General features: G+C 34.4%; 1 protein-coding gene across 2 annotated transcripts in view; it reads left to right on the top strand.

Moving 5' to 3' along the window:
- Positions 1–18,425, top strand: part of PLS3 (plastin 3) — a 72,912-nt gene that overhangs the window by 40,138 nt on the left and 14,349 nt on the right. For both annotated transcript variants that reach the window (XM_063083164.1, XM_063083163.1), the window contains 5 exons: positions 191–271; positions 9,986–10,149; positions 15,448–15,577; positions 16,070–16,202; positions 18,283–18,364. In XM_063083164.1, coding sequence (XP_062939234.1) covers positions 199–271; positions 9,986–10,149; positions 15,448–15,577; positions 16,070–16,202; positions 18,283–18,364 — 582 coding nt within the window. In that variant the 5' untranslated portion in view covers positions 191–198. The remainder of the gene's footprint in view (positions 1–190; positions 272–9,985; positions 10,150–15,447; positions 15,578–16,069; positions 16,203–18,282; positions 18,365–18,425) is intronic.

Genomic DNA, 18,425 nt, shown 5'->3' on the forward strand with positions numbered 1-18,425 from the left:
GGTAAATGACAACTTCTCATTTGTTTTCTTTATTATGGCTGTAGCTACAGGTATGATAGCTTATTCCGACTGTTTTTGTAGTTTGCAGTTCTGTTTAAATTATCCCTAAGATGAGAATTTGGCAAGAGTGCTTATAATATATTCATCACAAACTTTTTTAAAGTCTGCAACCTTTTTGGTTTCTCTATAGATCTTTAAATGGATGAGATGGCTACCACTCAGATTTCCAAAGATGAGCTTGATGAACTCAAAGAGGCCTTTGCAAAAGTTGGTGAGTATTTCTTTTTTTTTTTTTTTTTTTTTTTTGTGGTATAACTATAGTAAAACAACCTTTATTTGGTCCCAAAGTTATTTCTCTAAAAAGTTGCCTCAGGGCAAGTTAGTTAAAATAGATGGGATAAAGTTTTAAAGCCACACTTAAAATTGTATTATTTGTAATTATATCTAGTATGTCATGGGTTTTTAGCCCAGAGTCCAAGTCCTTAACTGGCAGCTGCTATGGCTCCTGGAATTTTTATAGCAAATTTTGTGTTATTATTGTATTTTGTGTATCATATTTTTCTGAAGAAATGGTTTAAAACTTTTACCATATTTTCAAAGGGATGCGAGACCCCTGAAAACATTATTGCCCTTCCCTAATTAGCTTGGCTTTATTGCCTCTTTCATGGATCTTCTGTGCCTTTGGATAATGCACATTGGTCTACCTTCTCACATTAAACAATAGCATCAATATAAGATGGGAAGGCACAGCATGCCATTTGGTTTATTCTTTAACATCGTATAACATGTCTTACAACTGAGCAACTATGGAAGCAGTATATAGTATTTACATTCCAAATTTCAGTGCTCTGGTCAAGTCTGTAGAAGATAATGAGAAAACAGGGGAAGAACTTACTATTGATGTATATTACTCACATGAGTCAACATGTGCTTAAGGAAGTGGACTATTATTATTCAGTATCTCCTTGACTAAAGAGTATAAAGTTAGATCATAATGATTTGTTATTTAAATCAGAATTTACTATTAGACTTGTGTTGAAAATCGCATTGGTAAAAAGTGAGGAAGTACACATCTCTATTCCCATATTTTTATGATCAACATTTCCTACAAAGGCATCTAATAGTGACAGCATACCTTGGGAAGAATACTGACCCCCAGCCAGAGTGACTATTCATAATCCCATCAGAATTCTAACTAGAAAAATACCAAATAGTCCTGAATCTAACACGATTGTGTGTGTGTGTGTGTGTGTATAAAAGAAGCAGATAATTAACTTGTGTAGATACCACTTACTATAAAAAGAGTACTACATAGTCTGACATTGAATTGATTATGAAAAACAGCAAGTGAGCTCTTGTCTGCAAGAAATTTTTTACTTATTTTTTAATATCTCCCTCTCATTATTTTCTAGATGTAATCTTACCATAATTGTTTTAGGAATACATTTCCTTTAAAACTCCTGTTTTATTTATATTCATCTTTCAGTGTTGCGGGCAGCTTAATTTGTTTCTAATGTTGGGGTAAGGACCATGTCCTTATTAATGTTTTTGTTTAATCTCTAGTGCCTTACCTCCTCAAATAAATGTTTATAGTTGAAGGGGCTGGCTGGTTAGCTCAGCTGGTTAGAGCGTGGCTTTATAACACCAAGGTCCCGGGTTCGGATCCCCGTGCCAGACAGCTGCAAGAAAAAAAATAAAAATGTTTGTAGTTGAATACAGGCCTTGCCTTCATGTGCAGCATCTTGGAAATATTGATGTGTAATATTTCTTAAAAATTAAAGCTAATTCAGATATTGTTAGCTTGATAAGACTTGAAATACGTTTATCAGTAAGAAAGCTTTTGCTCCTTAAAAGCTTAGTGATATAAAGAGTTGACCAATTATCTCCATGGAGGAAGGAGGGTTAAACTGTAATGAGGGATCAATCAGAGGTTTGACTGCAAAGAAAGATCATTGTGGAACTGTTGTTTAAGTAGAGCTTAGGGCAGGCAAACAAAGTCCCAAAGGCAGGAGACTGGACCATTTGTCTTATTGAATTCCCTAGCAGGCATATGTTCCTAAACTGTGCAGACTCTTATTACCATATGCTGTAAATAAGAATTCTGGAGTACAAAATTTCTGCCTGTTCTAAATATTATTCTTCTTTATTCCCTGCTCAGTATCTAGCAGTGTTGTACAAGTTAGGTTCTCAATAAATATTTAATTAATTGAATCCCAAGGAACTATACATAGTCTTTTGATGTACTGGGATTTGTCATTATCAACTATACATTCAAAGAGCCTTTGTTATGAAGATTTTCACTACAGTGGAATTTATTATTAAAGGTTTCAGCTATTACATTGTAGCACATAAAATTTATATATATTTTTCAGCATAGTAAAGGTTTGTGTGCAGAATGTCTTTTAGAAACTCATTTAAAGGTCCAGCTGAGTCTTTTGATTTTCCTTAAAAATCCTTGTAGTTTTTAGTTGTCGTTAGTTACAGAACACTCAGGCAATTGTCAAAAGTGTTGTGGATTTTTTTTCTTTTTCATTTAGGGAAACTTTGTTTTAAAAACAGGCTCTATTACTTATTTTCTTGTCAAGGACAATTGTTTCCTATTTTGGGGGGAATAGAGAGTAGGGAGGACTACTTTGTCTCAGTTCAATTGTGACAAAATATGGAAATCATTATATGATTTCCCCCATCTATTAACAATAATAGCCTTGATTATCTCCTTAGAAATTCAGCAAAATCATAGTGTGTGGAGAAAATATCTGTAATTACCACTAATCATAGGTTTTGTCCAATCAATTAATCGTGCTTTGAAACTCTCTTTACTAGCAATAAATTGAGTATTAGAATTTAAAGTTCTTCTTTCACTCACTTTCTGCACCTGCTTCATTTTAAGCTCCAAACTCTCATCATTATTTTAATTTTCTCAACAATTGCTTCCAGTATTTCCCACTGGGATAGCAGAAACCTTCGCTCTCATTTTTTCTTACTTCATAATGTTTCTGTTTTAATTTAAATGCTTCAATACTGCATAATTTCTTTCTAAAGAATAATAAATAAAACATTTAGCCAGTAAATATTTTACCAGATAGACAATTTCTTTCACATTCTTAGATTTTAATCTTGCTGTGGAAGCTAGCAGTCATTTGGATGATTACACAAATTTGTCTTTATGACAAGTAATGTGAATCTTTCCAAGTTTGCTTTAGTCCTGCAAACACTTGCTTTTAAATCGGACGTTTTTTCTTTTCCAAAGTAGTCTCTACTGAGCTTTTTTTAAACACGAACTCAGCACTTCTGAAAAGAATAATGGAGTTTCTTAAACGACTAGGAATAGTGTGGGTGTATTCCTTTGAGGTTACCCACCAAACTAAGCCAAAAACTTTTGGTTGTGGTGATTGTAGCTGTACCAGATTTCTCTCATCCCAGGAAGTTGAGTTGTTTCAAATTACTTGATATTCTCTAGTATATAAAAACCACCTCAGGCTGATGCCACAAAAAACATGGTGGTTTAGTTTAATTTACTTTTAGTATTCAATAAAACTATACCAGTGCATATTTGTATGATTATGCCCTAAAAAATAAAAACTGTAGCCCAACTAAAAACAAAATAAGCTAACCAGTGCTCTTCCATTGTGCCATCTGGTTAATTATCTATGCAATATGAGCAGTGGAGGTCTTGGGATAGTCTGATAGCCATGTTTAACGGTGTGGAAGATAGTAAGAGTTCACATGTAGGCGCGTGGGTGAAAGCACACACGTGTTCATGTGAGCATGTAAGTGCTTTGTGTGAGTGGATATGTAGGTATGTATATCTTCTTAAAATGGGAGAGTGGCAGCAGGTGAAAAGTGATGGCCAAACTTATGGAAATTTTTAGTTTGAAAAGATTGCTAAACAGTCTTTTTCATTGCTTGGTCTCAGCCCTGTAAACTTGTCCATCCTTCAGCCACACTTGACCTCCACCTCTGGGAATCCATTATTAGGATGAACTCTGATATAGCAACCTCTAGTCTACCCTTAGCTGGGACTCATTAAACTGCATCTTATATTTGCTGAAGTGAGCTACCTCACGTGGTATAAGCTATGAATGGCAAACCCCATGTTTAGCTAAGCATCTGGAGATGTTTAGCAGCTGCCTTTCCTAAAGTTTTAATGTCTAATGAAAGCTTGACTTTACTGCTTAGATCTTAAGAAGGAATATAATCTAAATTCTTCTGCACAAGCCTTTTGGCCAAGTCTTTTAAATCAATATTTTGTGAGTTTTCATGGGCATTCAAAATTGTATATGTGTGGGTGCATGTGTGTGCACACACCCATGTGCATGTGTGCATGTGTGTGTGTAAACCCATTATTGTTAGACATATAGATTCCTTTTGTCATTTCTTTAGTGCAAAAAATTTGTGGAATATATTTTTCAAACTAAATCGAACTTTTAAACCTAGCTTTTCTGAAAGGATACGCATCTGCACTTGATTGGTTTTCTTCTTTAAGTCCTAATGAGCACTGTCCAGATTGGGTTAATAAAGCAGTCGCATGTGTGTTGCACATGAGGGCACACAATATGCGACCTCTTTATAAAGAAAGACACCAGCTTTAGCCAGATTCAAGGATGGTTAAAGCAAAACACAAACCCATACTCATACACAGCTTGAAGGTCAAAGGAAATCCCAGTCTTTCTTATTGTCAGATTTGTAAAACAAAGTAGCACCCCAAAAGATGTGTTTGAAGTGATAGATTGCACCACATACCACCTGGACAAGGGCAGTGTAAAACAGCAGCTGAAATCAAAACCACTTGAATTCTGGCTCAGCTTTCTCCAGACAAGTGCTTAAAATAGCTTAAATAACAGGATGCAAGGGGAGGGAAAACATTTCCTTTTAAGGACAGGCATTCTTGGTGTGATTCAAACTTCTGCAGGAACATGGCTGTAGAATAAGTTTATTTACTTTAAAGTTACTTGGCGGAGGGTATTGTGGGAGTTAACTGGCATTTAAAATAATACTTGGTAAAAGAGAATAATGAAGTTTCCTTTAAAACAAAATGCAGATGTGAACCTGCATGTGGAGAGAGAGAGAGTATAGTGATTTTTTTCTTTACAAACAAAAAACCAAAAAATCAGAACACTTGATCGATTGGTTGAAATTTAGCCCTTTACTTTTTGCCAAAACTTCGTTCAGTGGTTAGGTGAAGTGTCTTTTTTCCTGCTGCTTGTCGAAGTCTACCTACCCATACTGACCAAATTGGCTGAATCCTAAAGCTCAGACATGTGCTGGCAGAAACATGAAGACTGCTCTGGATGACATAAGCTGCGTGATAATACATATCTACTTTGTCAACTAGTTGAAAATACCATGCTGGAACAGACGAGTCTTCCAATTGCAGAGCCTTTTCCACCCCATGCCAATGTATAGTTAATGGCGAAGTTGCAAGGAAGCCAGAAAGGGGTTCCAGAATATTGGCAGCTTTAATGAAAAATAAAGGACTGCCATCATGCCTGATGGTTGTGATTTTAGTTTCCAGTTGTTAAAACTGCTTTCAATCTAGGTCTGTGTTTTTTGGGCCGGTTTATTATTAAATTCTCCTGTTTCTGTCAAAATTCAGAGTAGGAAAGGTTCACCATCAAACACAGTTTTAAGCTCCTGGTTAATATTGTCACTGATGAGATGGAAGCTTTCTAAAAAGCCATTATGCTACCTCATTTTTTCGCCTTCCAAAGTATATTACATCCCCGATATTGTTTAAGGATGTGTTTTTGTTTTTTTTGACTGGGGATTGGAAATAAAATTAGCATAAAACTCTTTAAAAATAATTGCATGCTCTTTTGTCTTTCAAGTACTTTACCAGCTGGGAGATTTTGTAAAATTAATTGCTAGCCGCCTTTTTAGGCTCCCTCTGCCTTCATATTGAAATTGAAATTGTTTTATTCAAAATATATGATTTAGGAACACTAAGAAAAGGCTTGGTATGATTTACTAGTACTAAACACTAAAATGCCTTTTATCATGGGAGTTAGTGTAAGCTGGACTAACAACTGCTGATAAAATGTGGAAAAATAGCAGCATACGTAAAACTTTTAAAAGATGAGACATGTTCTCATCTCAGGAAAGATAAAGGATAGATATCCCAAGAGACACAAAATTTTACCAGGATTTTGAAGCCACAGTTTCAAGTAAGACCCAGGGCTTCTGTCTGCTTCATTTCTGTACCTTTGGTATCTAGCTCAGTGCCTGCCCAGAGTAGGTGCTCAGTTTGCTCTGGAGGGTGACTCATGCTAAACAAGTGCACATGGTACGGTTTAATAAAGCCAAAGCAGGTTTCTACACTTGGAGAGAAACGTCCTGACCTGACAGCCATCACTGGTTGTCAACTTAGGCCCTCCTTGGTGGGCGTGTTCACTTAGAAAACCAAATTACAGATCTCAAGGCTGCTGGGTGGAGACAGGAATAGAACAAAGGGAATGAGATTGAATGTTATTTAAGGGATATTTCTGTCAAGTTTTGGTTTCCTGATGAATTGCCATTCAGTCTTTTAGTGCTATTTCTGTATTTTTTGTCATTGTCGTTTAGTTTTGTTTTTACAGTGCTCATCTAGGGTTAGAGCATTCTTTCCCTGGTCAATACTTGAGAACCAATGATTCTACAAAAATAATTTTTTTCCATTGCTTATCATATGCAAGGCATTGTGCTACGTGTTGGGGTGAGAAATAAAAAGCTTTAAAAGAATCTATATCAAGAGATTTGCATCCTAATAAGGAAGATTGTCATGTAATGACAAATTCTTATTCCCTCAACCCCCTTTGAAATTTTCCTTTCCCTTACTAAAAGCATCTGTTATTACTACCCTTACTTCGAAATGGAGTTTCCACATGTGGTTATTTTATGTTAGTTATATTTCAGGGTAGCTACTTCCTGGCATCTTTTAATCACATCAGTGAGCTGTCTTCTAATTAATGCTCAAGAGAGTTTATTTCGGAGAGGGTTCATGCAAATGGTAGTTCTCCCTGTTACCCAAACTTCTATTTCTACCTAATACAAATAAACCACCAGATAGACTCCCAAAGCCTTTTTCAGTTTCACATAGCTTTGAATCCATTGTAGTTCTTCAGTACTTAGTTTAAAACATCTCTACCTTCCCCTGCTATTATATCACTGATAATACAAAAAGAACAATTACTAAGTACCTGTTATATATTTCAGTCTAAACTGGAGTCAATAACAAAAGATTAAATTATGCTCAGATATGTCATTTCAGTAGTCAAAAAAAAGTAGAATACATTTAAAGATATTTTTCTATCAAAAACCACTAAAGTGGACAAAGTTTTGATAGTTAAAAGGAATGAGCTATCTCTTTCTCCAAAGATACCATAAAAATGAAAGAATATTATATTTAGGTAATAATGTATAGTAGCGATCAGAATGTTATCACTCTATATCTGTTTTTAATATACATTAAGATTCTATCTCCAATTTTTAAAAATGGGGGTGAGTTGTGAAGTCCTTTGTATTCTGATTTGAAATCAGTGTGTGATAGAGCCGAGAAAGGACTTTAGAGATCATGTAGTTCAAAGCATTCCTTTTACAGATGAGAAAACTAAGGCGTGGAGAGGTGACTTGTGCAAATCAGTAGCCAAGATAAAATTTGATCCTGTATCACATTACTTGCACTGGGTGTCCCTTCACTCTACTGTGCATCTTTCACTATGCCACACTTGCTCCCAAGTACTGAGCTCCATTTTAACTTTATAAGGAAAATGGGAGAAACAGATTAGTATCTGCACAGGAGCAGGTGTATTCAAACCCAAAAGTTTCATACATCAAGAGTTACTGAGGTTCTGCCATAGTGGCATGTGGATTACTTTGTTCTTTTTAACTAATGCAGATGTTGCTGGATTGATTTCTACATATAAACACTTTATATGTAAAAATGAAGAGTTTGATGCATTATGACCTTTTACAAATTCAAAGCAAAGAAAGTGAAGATATGCCCTAGGGAAATTACATGCTTTACCTTGAAGGAAATATAAGTGATATTCAGAAGTGTTGAATACTTTGTGATTGATATTTTTAAAGTACAGATATTTAATTGATAGCTTTAAAATGCAGTAATCAATGTTTAAGAATATTTGACTTTAGAAGTGTACTGCATTAAAACTAAATATAGAATTTCATTAGCTTTCAAAGTACTGGTGAAATGCTTTTATGTATGATACTTAATATTTTAGTAATTGACAAAAAAATTGGCTAGTATGAATTACACATAGATCACACTTAGAAAAAAATCCAAACTATGTCCTAGAAGAGCTTATATGATCAGCTCCCTGGCCTTTTCTCTCACGTTGTCCCTTGTTCACTCTGCTCATCATACTAGATCTTCACTGTTCCTAAAACATACCAGACACACTTCTGCATCATGGATTTTGCATTTGCTATTTCCTCTACCTGAAATCTCTTCCCCCAGATATCCACATGATTTGCTCCCTCACCTCATGCAAATCTTCGTTCAGCTATAACCTCCTCAAAGTGGCCTTCCTTGACCATTCTGTCTAAACAGCACCACCACAATTCCTGTGCCCAGTGTCACTGTAATCTGGGGTTACTCAGCTTCAGTACTATTGACACGTTCAGCTGCGTAATTCTGTGTTACGCAATGGGGATCATATGCATCGTATTTACCAGCATCTCTGGCCTCTACCCACTGTACGCCAGGAGCATCCTCTCTCTGGCCACTTTCCCCACCGCAGTTGTGGCAATCAAAATGTCTCCAGACATGTGCTGGGCGGGGGGCACAGTAGCCCAAGTCTAACCCCTTACTCTGCTTTATTTTTCTTCATAGTACTTATATTATTATATTATATTATATTGTTATATTACATTATGTTTTGTAGTCATACCTCATGTTATATGTTTATTATTTGCCATTAGAATGTGAACTCCTTGAGAGCCCAAACTTTCTTTTGTTGGCTATGGTATTCCCAGTCCCAAGAACAGTACCTGGTACAGAGTTAAGTAATGTGTCAAATACATTTCCTTGAATGGTGTTGTGGTCATCTTGAGTCATTTCTCTATTCAGATTGTTTCCTTCTATTATAATTAAACTTACATGTGAAAGGCAGACCTAAGGAATAAAAAACATTAAGGAACAGTGGGTATTTGAAATTGCTGGTGAAAGTCAAGCTTTATTCACAAAAAAATATATACCAAAGTGGTTACAATCCTTAGGACGTTAGCCTTCTTTCTCTATAAATTAACTTTTGGTCATCAATAAGTTTCCCCCCCCCCACATTTTTAACAGTTTCAGAATAAGCATCATTCATTTAATCAGCACTTTGATACATATTCTGTTAAAGCTACAGTAGCACAAAAAATAAAAAGATTATTTATGGAGTCATGTTATACTGTGAGTATGGAGTCACAGTACTGCTTTTATTCAGTACTGTGTTTATTTATGTGAACTCTATATTTGTCTTGGATTAATGTTTGTTTACATTAACTCCTTAAAAAATTGCACTGAAGGTGGTTGCTTAATTTCAGGTGTTTTGAAATATAATCAGCATTAATTCATAAAACTATTTTAGACCAATGAAAGAATAAGAAATATAAACATCCTAAATAGTTACAGTAAAAATTGTTTTATATTACTGCACTGTTTTGTTGGTATACAATCTATTAATTATTTTTAAAGTCTTTTTAGCCCCATGATTTAACAACAATTTTATTAAACAACTATGCTTTCTTAAAATTAGGGATGCTATTTTTAAGTGAAGCTACTTATACACTTTTTAAAATATAAGATACGTGATTAAAACCTTGCTCTTTCAGTTAAAACTTGCATCTCCCTTTCAAACAACCTTAGGTTCCACACAACAAGAAAAGATTGGATTTAGGTGAGCTTAGGAACTGAGCCTCAAATGAAGGAAAATAGTTTTAATAAGTTAACTTATTTCTCCTAATTTTTTTTTTCCTTTTTTGTTTCTTCTCACTTTTTACAAAGATCTCAACAGCAATGGATTCATTTGTGACTATGAACTCCATGAGCTTTTCAAGGAAGCTAATATGCCATTACCAGGATATAAAGTGAGAGAAATTATTCAAAAACTCATGCTGGATGGTGACAGGAATAAAGATGGGAAGATAAGTTTTGACGAATTTGTTTACGTAAGTATGTGAAAATTCACGATTTTTAGAAGTAATGGTTGTTCCTGTGTCTATTGAGATCTTATAGTAATAAGTACTATTATATTAAGTTCCTAAATATATCATATTAGTACTGTTATAACTAATAACATTCCTGTCATCCCAATCCCTAAATTTAGTTAGTTCTTTTAGCCAGTAGAATATCTTAACAAAAAAAGTGAGAAGAACATTGACAGAAACAAAGATATAGCACGATGCTCGCCATATAAGGTGAACCATCTCCTTTGGGGGCATCATTAAAGGGCATTTTTCAAGGTGCTAAATGACATCCTTGAAGTGTTCTTTCTCCCTCCAGTGGTGAACCATGTGCTCCAAAATTTTAATGACACACCCTGACTCACAGTCTTGGAAGCTTCCTGAGTTGAACTTTCTGATTAAAAAGATGTTTCCTGCTCTTGTGGTAGTGGTATTTTACTGTATCGTTTTCTCTAGGATGATAATTTTGATAATTAAAAGTTAGAAGCATATCTTTTTAGTCCATTGGGAGAGGCATTTAAAATTTTTCTTTTCTTCTCTAGTATCATTAAATACTCCTCAAGGTTAGGGTCTGATTTCCTAATTCTTCTACCCTCTAAGCACCTACTTCAGTGTTCCAGACTCAATGCCTGGAGAATGGATGTGTGGCATGTATTTCTTTCTCGAAGACTAACTTTTTTAGCTTCTAGCAAGGGAGCTCTACATTTTCTAGACTTACGCCATTTTTCAGTTTGTATTTATTGACACGATATTTGAGATACACATTAAATAATAGCTGTTGCTTCTTTCCTCTATTAAGAACACCTTTAATATTTTATTTATTTATTTATTATTAACCTAAGGCTGAGTCTGACTAGATCTTACTAGACTTTCCTTTCAGAAATGTCTAATAAGATCTAATGTCTAATAAGATCTTAAGCAAATTAGTGCCTAATATTTATCATATATTTATTTTTGCTTATATTTATAATATTTATAGTGCCTAATATTTATCACAAACTTCCAAGCACTCCTATCCTCCTTTTCCATGGCTTATTTTTGCCCCAAGAGAGCTGAAATGATAAGATATACTCCCATCAGTAACCATGGCTCACTATAGCAAGTGAAATTCTGGTATATTCTCTTTGACTAAAATTAACTCCTTTAGAACACTGCAGGAGTTCAAGAAGCAAATTGTCTAAGTAATGATGCTTACTCAGCTGATAGCATTTTGTGGGGGTATTTTTGTAAAATGCAAACTTGTGTCATGATTATAATGATATATAGTTCTTGCGGTTTTCTTTTGAAATACTGATTTCCTCCCACCGTTTTTGTCTCCAGTTATGGCCAAAGCCTTTTGTTTTGAATTCTGTGTTCAATAGTAAGTTACAATTGACTTGCGATTTGAGCACTTGCATGTCTTCTGGTGTATCACTCGCTTCCCTTGTGACTGCATGTTTAATTGTGGACTTAAAGCAGCTCAAACCAGCAGTTAGTGATGATGATTGGTTGTTTTTGATACAATTTTTGACTCAGAATTTTTTTTTAATCTACTAGAAAGAACAGACCCAAATCATTAATATTTGTAGTGTGCCAGTATTGTCAAGGACAAAATTATGAAAGTATCTTTGGAGAAAAAATGATCTTGGGGAAATTTTTAATTTTGTATATTTTGAAATGCAGTTTCCACATAGCTCTTTGTGGCTTTTAAGTGAGGAAGTGTGATTACCTTAGTATATTCTTAAAAAGTGAAGAACATACATAATAATTTTGGCAACATCAGGAATTTTTTGAAAAACAAAACATTAACGGGGGTATTTTAGGTTAAAATACACATTTTAGAATTAGAAGGAGTCAATATATTTACACTCCCTCATTTTCAAATTAAAAGAAACAAACTTGGGTTCCTGAAAAAGGAAATGACTTTCCCAACATTACACAGAGTATTGATGCCTTTTTCCAGTAAACTCTCTGCTACTCAAGAAATTTGAAATATGAAGGACAGTAAAGTAACCTGCCTGAAGTTTCAGAATGGTACTACTATGACTGTACCAAAAGAAAGATGGGTGTTTAACCAGATATCTGTCCACTCCCATCTGCTTTGTCATCAATGAAACATCTTAGAATTTATCAAACAATATATGGGTAGAGCTTAGTTATCCAAGAAATAGAAGTTATTCCTTTCAAGCATTAGCATAAGGAAATAGAAATAAACATGTTCTTGCATGTTCGGTTTTTGTTTTTTACTTGAATTGCTGCTTAAGAAGTGTTAATTGCAAACCAAACTACAAACAAAATCAGTTTGTGTTAATTTGGGAGAAGAAAATATATAGGGCACAAAAAAGCCCCCAAATTATATGTAAACTTCAAATGTGAAAATTAAATTTAATACCCTGTTTTTGTTTCTTCTAAACATTTCAAAAGTAAATTACTGTATTTTTATACTTACAAGATAATAGGATTTTTTTTTTCCTTTGACTGTTAAAGACTGGTATGACAATAGTTCTTTCAGCAGAGATGGCTGCATTAAACTCTTATCTCCACAGTGAGAAACTTGCTCTTGCATAATGGTAGTAAGTTGTTAAACTTTTTAGGACTTTTATTAATAGTCCTAACCTCAGAGAATTAAATAACTATATATGTAAAGTTCTTAGAACAGTGCCAAGCTTATAGTAAATGCTATAATAGGTGTTAGTTGTTGGGGTAGTTATTTCTATTTTTAAAAAGGCAATTTTCTTTTCCAATTATTACTAATTTTAGGCCTACAACGGATTCCACAAAAAAGGAAAAATTCAAACCTGCTACTTTGGAAATAAGCCCCAAACCCTGGAAGCCAGTCAGTATTTTTTTTGCAATTCTTTTGGAAATCTTTCCTTCTTAGGTCATATGCCTCTGGATTGCTTTGGTTTGGCCACAAGTCCTGTGCTGAGCTAACTCTGAGGTCAAAAGAAGTTAGCTGGCTGCTGAGGGTCTTTGAGAGAAAGGCCATGAAACTTATAAAAGGAATAAGAATCATATATGTGCCATAAAAGCGGCTGAAAATAATATATAGAACGAGAGTGGATATTGCTTCCTGAGCAGAGTACACCATGAGTTTGTTCACAGAAAAAGCAAAGCTTTCCTCGTGGAGGGAAAACAGCACAAAACAGTGAGCTCATTAGTATCACAACAAGCAGCTTTGAAAAGATTCATTGAGAAGACTCCAGGCTTTGTGCTATCTCTGATTTCAGAGATTCTAGTTAAGCCAAAGCTTATACTCAATTAGCTTTATCATCCACTCCAGCAATTTCTTTACTAAAGTAGAAAGTAAAATGAAAATTTTCGTATAGTGAATCAGTTTAACAGATACACAAATCTTCAATTCTCTCATCATTTTTTAAGTCTAAAAAACAAAAGAAAAAAACCCTGAAATTTATAGTTTAGCTGGAATAATTTATTTAAAAATATTTAGAAAATGAAGATCATTTTCAAATGAAGGTGCAAGACAATTGAAAATACACAAATTTAATTACACTTTTGTGTACCATTCCAAAACCATAAGGAATTTTACTAGAGCTTCTAAGTAATTACATTAAGATATTATACAACAGACATTTTTTAAAAAAATCATTCTTGTTTACCATGATGTATACAAATTTGGGTTTCTGTTTCAGCTGAAATTATGATCATCAAATCAAAAATCATAATAACCTAACTTTTACAAGTAAATGATCCTTGAGGCAAAAGCATTCATAACAGGAAAAATAACTTTCATCTCATTCTGAGGCAGTAGCACTTTTTGTCATTGCAGTGATTTATAGTGTGTCAGGCATGAGGAAATGCACACCTTTCAGATTTTAACTTACTGGACAATGTTTTACTAAATGAAGTAGAGTTCAGAATGAGGTAGACTAGTGAGTATTGTCTTTTCACTGAACACGTGCATTTATCAAAGGGTGACCTATAAGATCAAAATTCATCACAGTTAAGGATTTGCCGCATTCCCAGGTAACTGTTCTGTTGTATAATCTTGGCTTGGAAATTTAAGAAAAATTAAGTGAAATCAAAGTTGAATTTAAAAATCAGATTGTGAGCAAAAATACTTTAATAACTTGAACATTACCTGGAGCGTTTGAGTCAGCTCTACACTATTGATACTTAGCAAGAGTCAGTACGAGGGTACTTTAAAAAGTTCATGGAAATATTTATATTATCTTTCAATTCTATTTTTCCATGAACCTTTTGAAGTACCCTCATGTATACTGTGATGCCATTCTGTGAACCTCAGACAAAGGCTACACCCCTGTGGTGTTGGTATGTGTCTGTATTTGTCAATTACACTAAAGGCCGTTGAGTTGTTCGGCAACTTTTCCATTAGGTCCATTAGTTTCTTTTAATAAGCCCACTTAAATGGGGTTCTAAACACCATTTTTATAAAGTTTATAAATAAATACGTTTTATAGAGTTTTATTTAAGTTTTATGAAGGTACTACATCTTGCTCCTGTTTTACCGGTGGTGGCTAATTTAGCCATGCACGTTGGTAGATCAGGAACAAATCTGGCATCAGGTAAATTCCAATTTTTAGGAAATATATAGATGGGCCTTTAGAATGTTCATTCATTCAATCGAGTGGTTATACTAGGATGCAAAGTTTGCTTTGTTACAACCTGCTTTTTTATAATTAGAAAGCACAAGGTAACTTCATTAGCCATGTTTCTTACCATGAAGATAAGCTAGACTTCATAAATGCCCAAACAAGACAATCACTGAAAAACCTCTTTTTTTGTTGTTTTAGTTTTAATAGTTATCTATTTCTGCCAACTTAACACACTTTTTCACCTTATTCTGTAACTTTTGACTGAATGAACTCTTACTGAACTACTTCATTATACCACAAAATAATTTCTTGGTTGAGTCATAAATTTTTATCTGTTTTTGCACTAAGAATTGTGGTTAAAGAAGGGGGATCCTTCAGCCTTTTCTTTCCAGGAAAAGAACACAGACGTCTTTGTTCCTTAAAAATTAACAGATTTACATGTGCCTCTGAACCACACTAGTTTTTAGCTTAAAGTGGATTCAATGCATGCAGCGCTTAATGTTCTTGACAAGTGTGTGCAATTGACTTTCTGGCCGCTTTGTTTTCAGCAGTAGTATTGTAGTACTTGTTTAGCATTTCAAAAACTCAAGCCAAATTTTCCATATATCTTAACACATCACCTATGGATAAAATGTAGGTGATCAAGTTATAAAAGAAAATAAATGTGTTTATTGTTGTGCCTGATTTAAAATTAATTGTGGATCAACAAAATTATTTTAATTAATAGATTTTTCAAGAGGTAAAAAGCAGTGATATTGCCAAAACCTTCCGCAAAGCAATCAACAGGAAAGAAGGGATTTGTGCTCTGGGAGGAACTTCAGAGTTGTCCAGTGAAGGAACACAGCATTCTTACTCAGGTAATAGTTTAACGTGCATTAGGTTAATACAATGAACTAATAGGTAGGGTGGATGCCATAATGACAAGGAAGGGCTGTAGAAAAGCATTTCCTTCTATTTAAGAGTGCAGTAGAAGTTCTTCGTGACTTGTATTTGTACTTGGGCATTATAGGTGTTCATTGTATGACTTTGTTAGCTTACAAGGGACACAATTCAATAAGTGTAATAATAGGCTTTATTACAGTGAAGTTCTACAGTAATACAAATGTAATTTTTAAAGGATTTTGTAACTAACTTCTCTAAGGATCAGTTAACCTGCTCTATTTTTTTTGTTAATTTTGTAATTCCTAATAGCCACTGTGTTGCATTCCAGTGTCTGGGTTTCCAAAGAGGATAAGCACATGTTTGTGACACATTAACTTTCAGCAGTACTGTACAACTGTTTTAGGCTTTGGAGGCAAATATTTAACCTAGACCATGCACTAATTTTTTGTTACTTAACATAATTTTAGAGGAAGAAAAATATGCTTTTGTTAACTGGATAAACAAAGCTTTGGAAAATGATCCTGATTGCAGACATGTTATACCAATGAACCCAAATACCGATGACCTGTTCAAAGCTGTTGGTGATGGGATTGTGCTTTGGTAAGATATTAGCTTGTTTTGTGTCCATATTTCCAAAAATACCTTCCATATAATTAATATATTTGTTTCTGAAAGCTTGACAGCTTCACCTCAGGAAATAATTGGAATGGAAAATTATCCAGGTTCTGGCTTTTTCATTTCACTTCTAGGTCTGTCCATGAATCTAAAACTCAGTCATAGGTTGGGGACCTCTTTATAGAGAAGCTCTCAGCTTCCAGTTTCTTATTACCGAGCGAGCAGAGCATTACCACTTTGTTCAACTTAAGAGTGTCAGTATCTATTTATTCTAAAGCACCATAGCTTCCAAAAGAAAAAAAGAGGCTACTCTTCATTTCTCATTCTCCAATGACTTATTTCTGGAAAATGCTTTTGTCACTGCTGCTGCCGCAGAGCCGACAGAACCTTGGCAGAAATGATATAAGATTATCAACATTGTCAGCAGGTCCTTCTGTTCACAGAGGCAGTGCAGTATAGTGGTTAGGGGCAAGCTCCACAATCAGTCTGCCACTCAGTCGCTGTGTAACTGTGATCAAGGTAGTCATTCCCTTTGCATTTCATTTTCCATCTATTGTGATCCCCATATTGTTGTACTTACCTCACAGGGCTGTTGTGATCATTGAGTATGTTACTACATATAGAATACTTAGAACACTATAATAGATAAATATCAGATGACAGTGTACAGTATATAAAATCCTTCTTTTTGCGATAAGGTTATTCTGGTTGTTTGAAAAGCTGATATTCAAAATGTAATACATCACCTTTTGTCACTTATAGGTACTAAGGAAATAATTCCTGATGTGTTTTAATAGAAGTAATCATATGGAAAGAAGCATGGTTCTCCCTATGTGGAATAAAATGTATTAGGGCAGTATTACAAACATCTAAAGTGTGAAAGTCTAACTGCAAATTTTACCAAATGAGATTCTTCCTAACAAGTCACAGATTGTAGCCTAACTAAAATAATTCTAATGTCAGCACTGTATGAGCATCCCTAATCCAAAAATCCAAAGTCCAAAATGCTCCAAAATCCAAAACTGACATGACACTCAGAGGAAATGCTCATTCATTGGAGCATTTTGGATTTCAGGTTTTCAGATTAGGGATACTCAACTTGTTAAGTATCTGCAAATATTGGTTAGAGCACGTTGTTATAACACCAAAGTCAAGGGTTTGGGTCCCATACCAACCAGCCACAAAAAAAAAACGTATCTGCAAATATTCCAAAACCCGAAAAAATCCAAAATCCAAAACATTTCAGATAAGGTATACTCATCTTGTATCAGCACCAAATATAGTGTATGTTTTCCAGAGTAATAGAAAAGCATCTGATTTATGATGATAGGGGAGGACTTGATCACACCTGTCTCAGTGCTGGACATATCCTCATCATCTAGGCAACAAACCAACAGAGGAGCAGTTAATTTTCAGATGGAGAGAACAAATCTATGGTTATTAGAGGGGGAAGGGAAGGGGGAAGGAAAAAGGGGGAGGGGGTGGGGAGGGAGAAAGGCAGAGGGGAAGGGGAGAGATTGGATAAGGGGCATAAAGAATAAGTATGATTTGTAACAATGAATATGCTAATAAAAAATTTAAAATAAAATAAAATATAGTGTATGTTGAGGCACTTAGTAAATATTTGGTGAATGAAAAAATCTGGTGTGTTCAACTAATTTTACTGCTTTGTGGATAAATGGTAGTTTAATTGTGAATTACATAATCTAGAAGAGACTTATTTTCAGTGTGTGATTTTATGTTTTTATCATTTATTTAATAAAGTTTTTTTCAATGTCCAAGTTACTCATTCTTATAAGAGAATGTGAAACAAAAAAATTAAAATGGGAAATATGTCCCAATCCCTTACTCAGAAATACAACTACTATAAACATTTTGGTCCTTTTTCTTAATTAGCTTTTTGTGTATACATGTTTTTTTGTGATTAACAAAATAAAAGTCATCTATTGCATTCGTTTTTTGAGATTACATAAAAGACATGCTGTAATGAGCCTTTAAATATTTGTCAGTATTTACAGGCTCTTTAAAAGTAAATCTATTCATTTCTTTTTCATTTTTATTTCAGTAAAATGATCAACCTTTCAGTTCCTGATACAATTGATGAAAGAGCAATCAACAAGAAGAAACTTACACCCTTCATCATTCAGGTATGTGTGTTTTCCCCACCCTCCCCGCCCCAAAGACCTGTTCTACAGACCACAGGCTCTG

Source organism: Cynocephalus volans, chromosome X (assembly GCF_027409185.1).
Source record: "Cynocephalus volans isolate mCynVol1 chromosome X, mCynVol1.pri, whole genome shotgun sequence".
NCBI classification, from domain to species: Eukaryota; Metazoa; Chordata; class Mammalia; order Dermoptera; family Cynocephalidae; genus Cynocephalus; species Cynocephalus volans.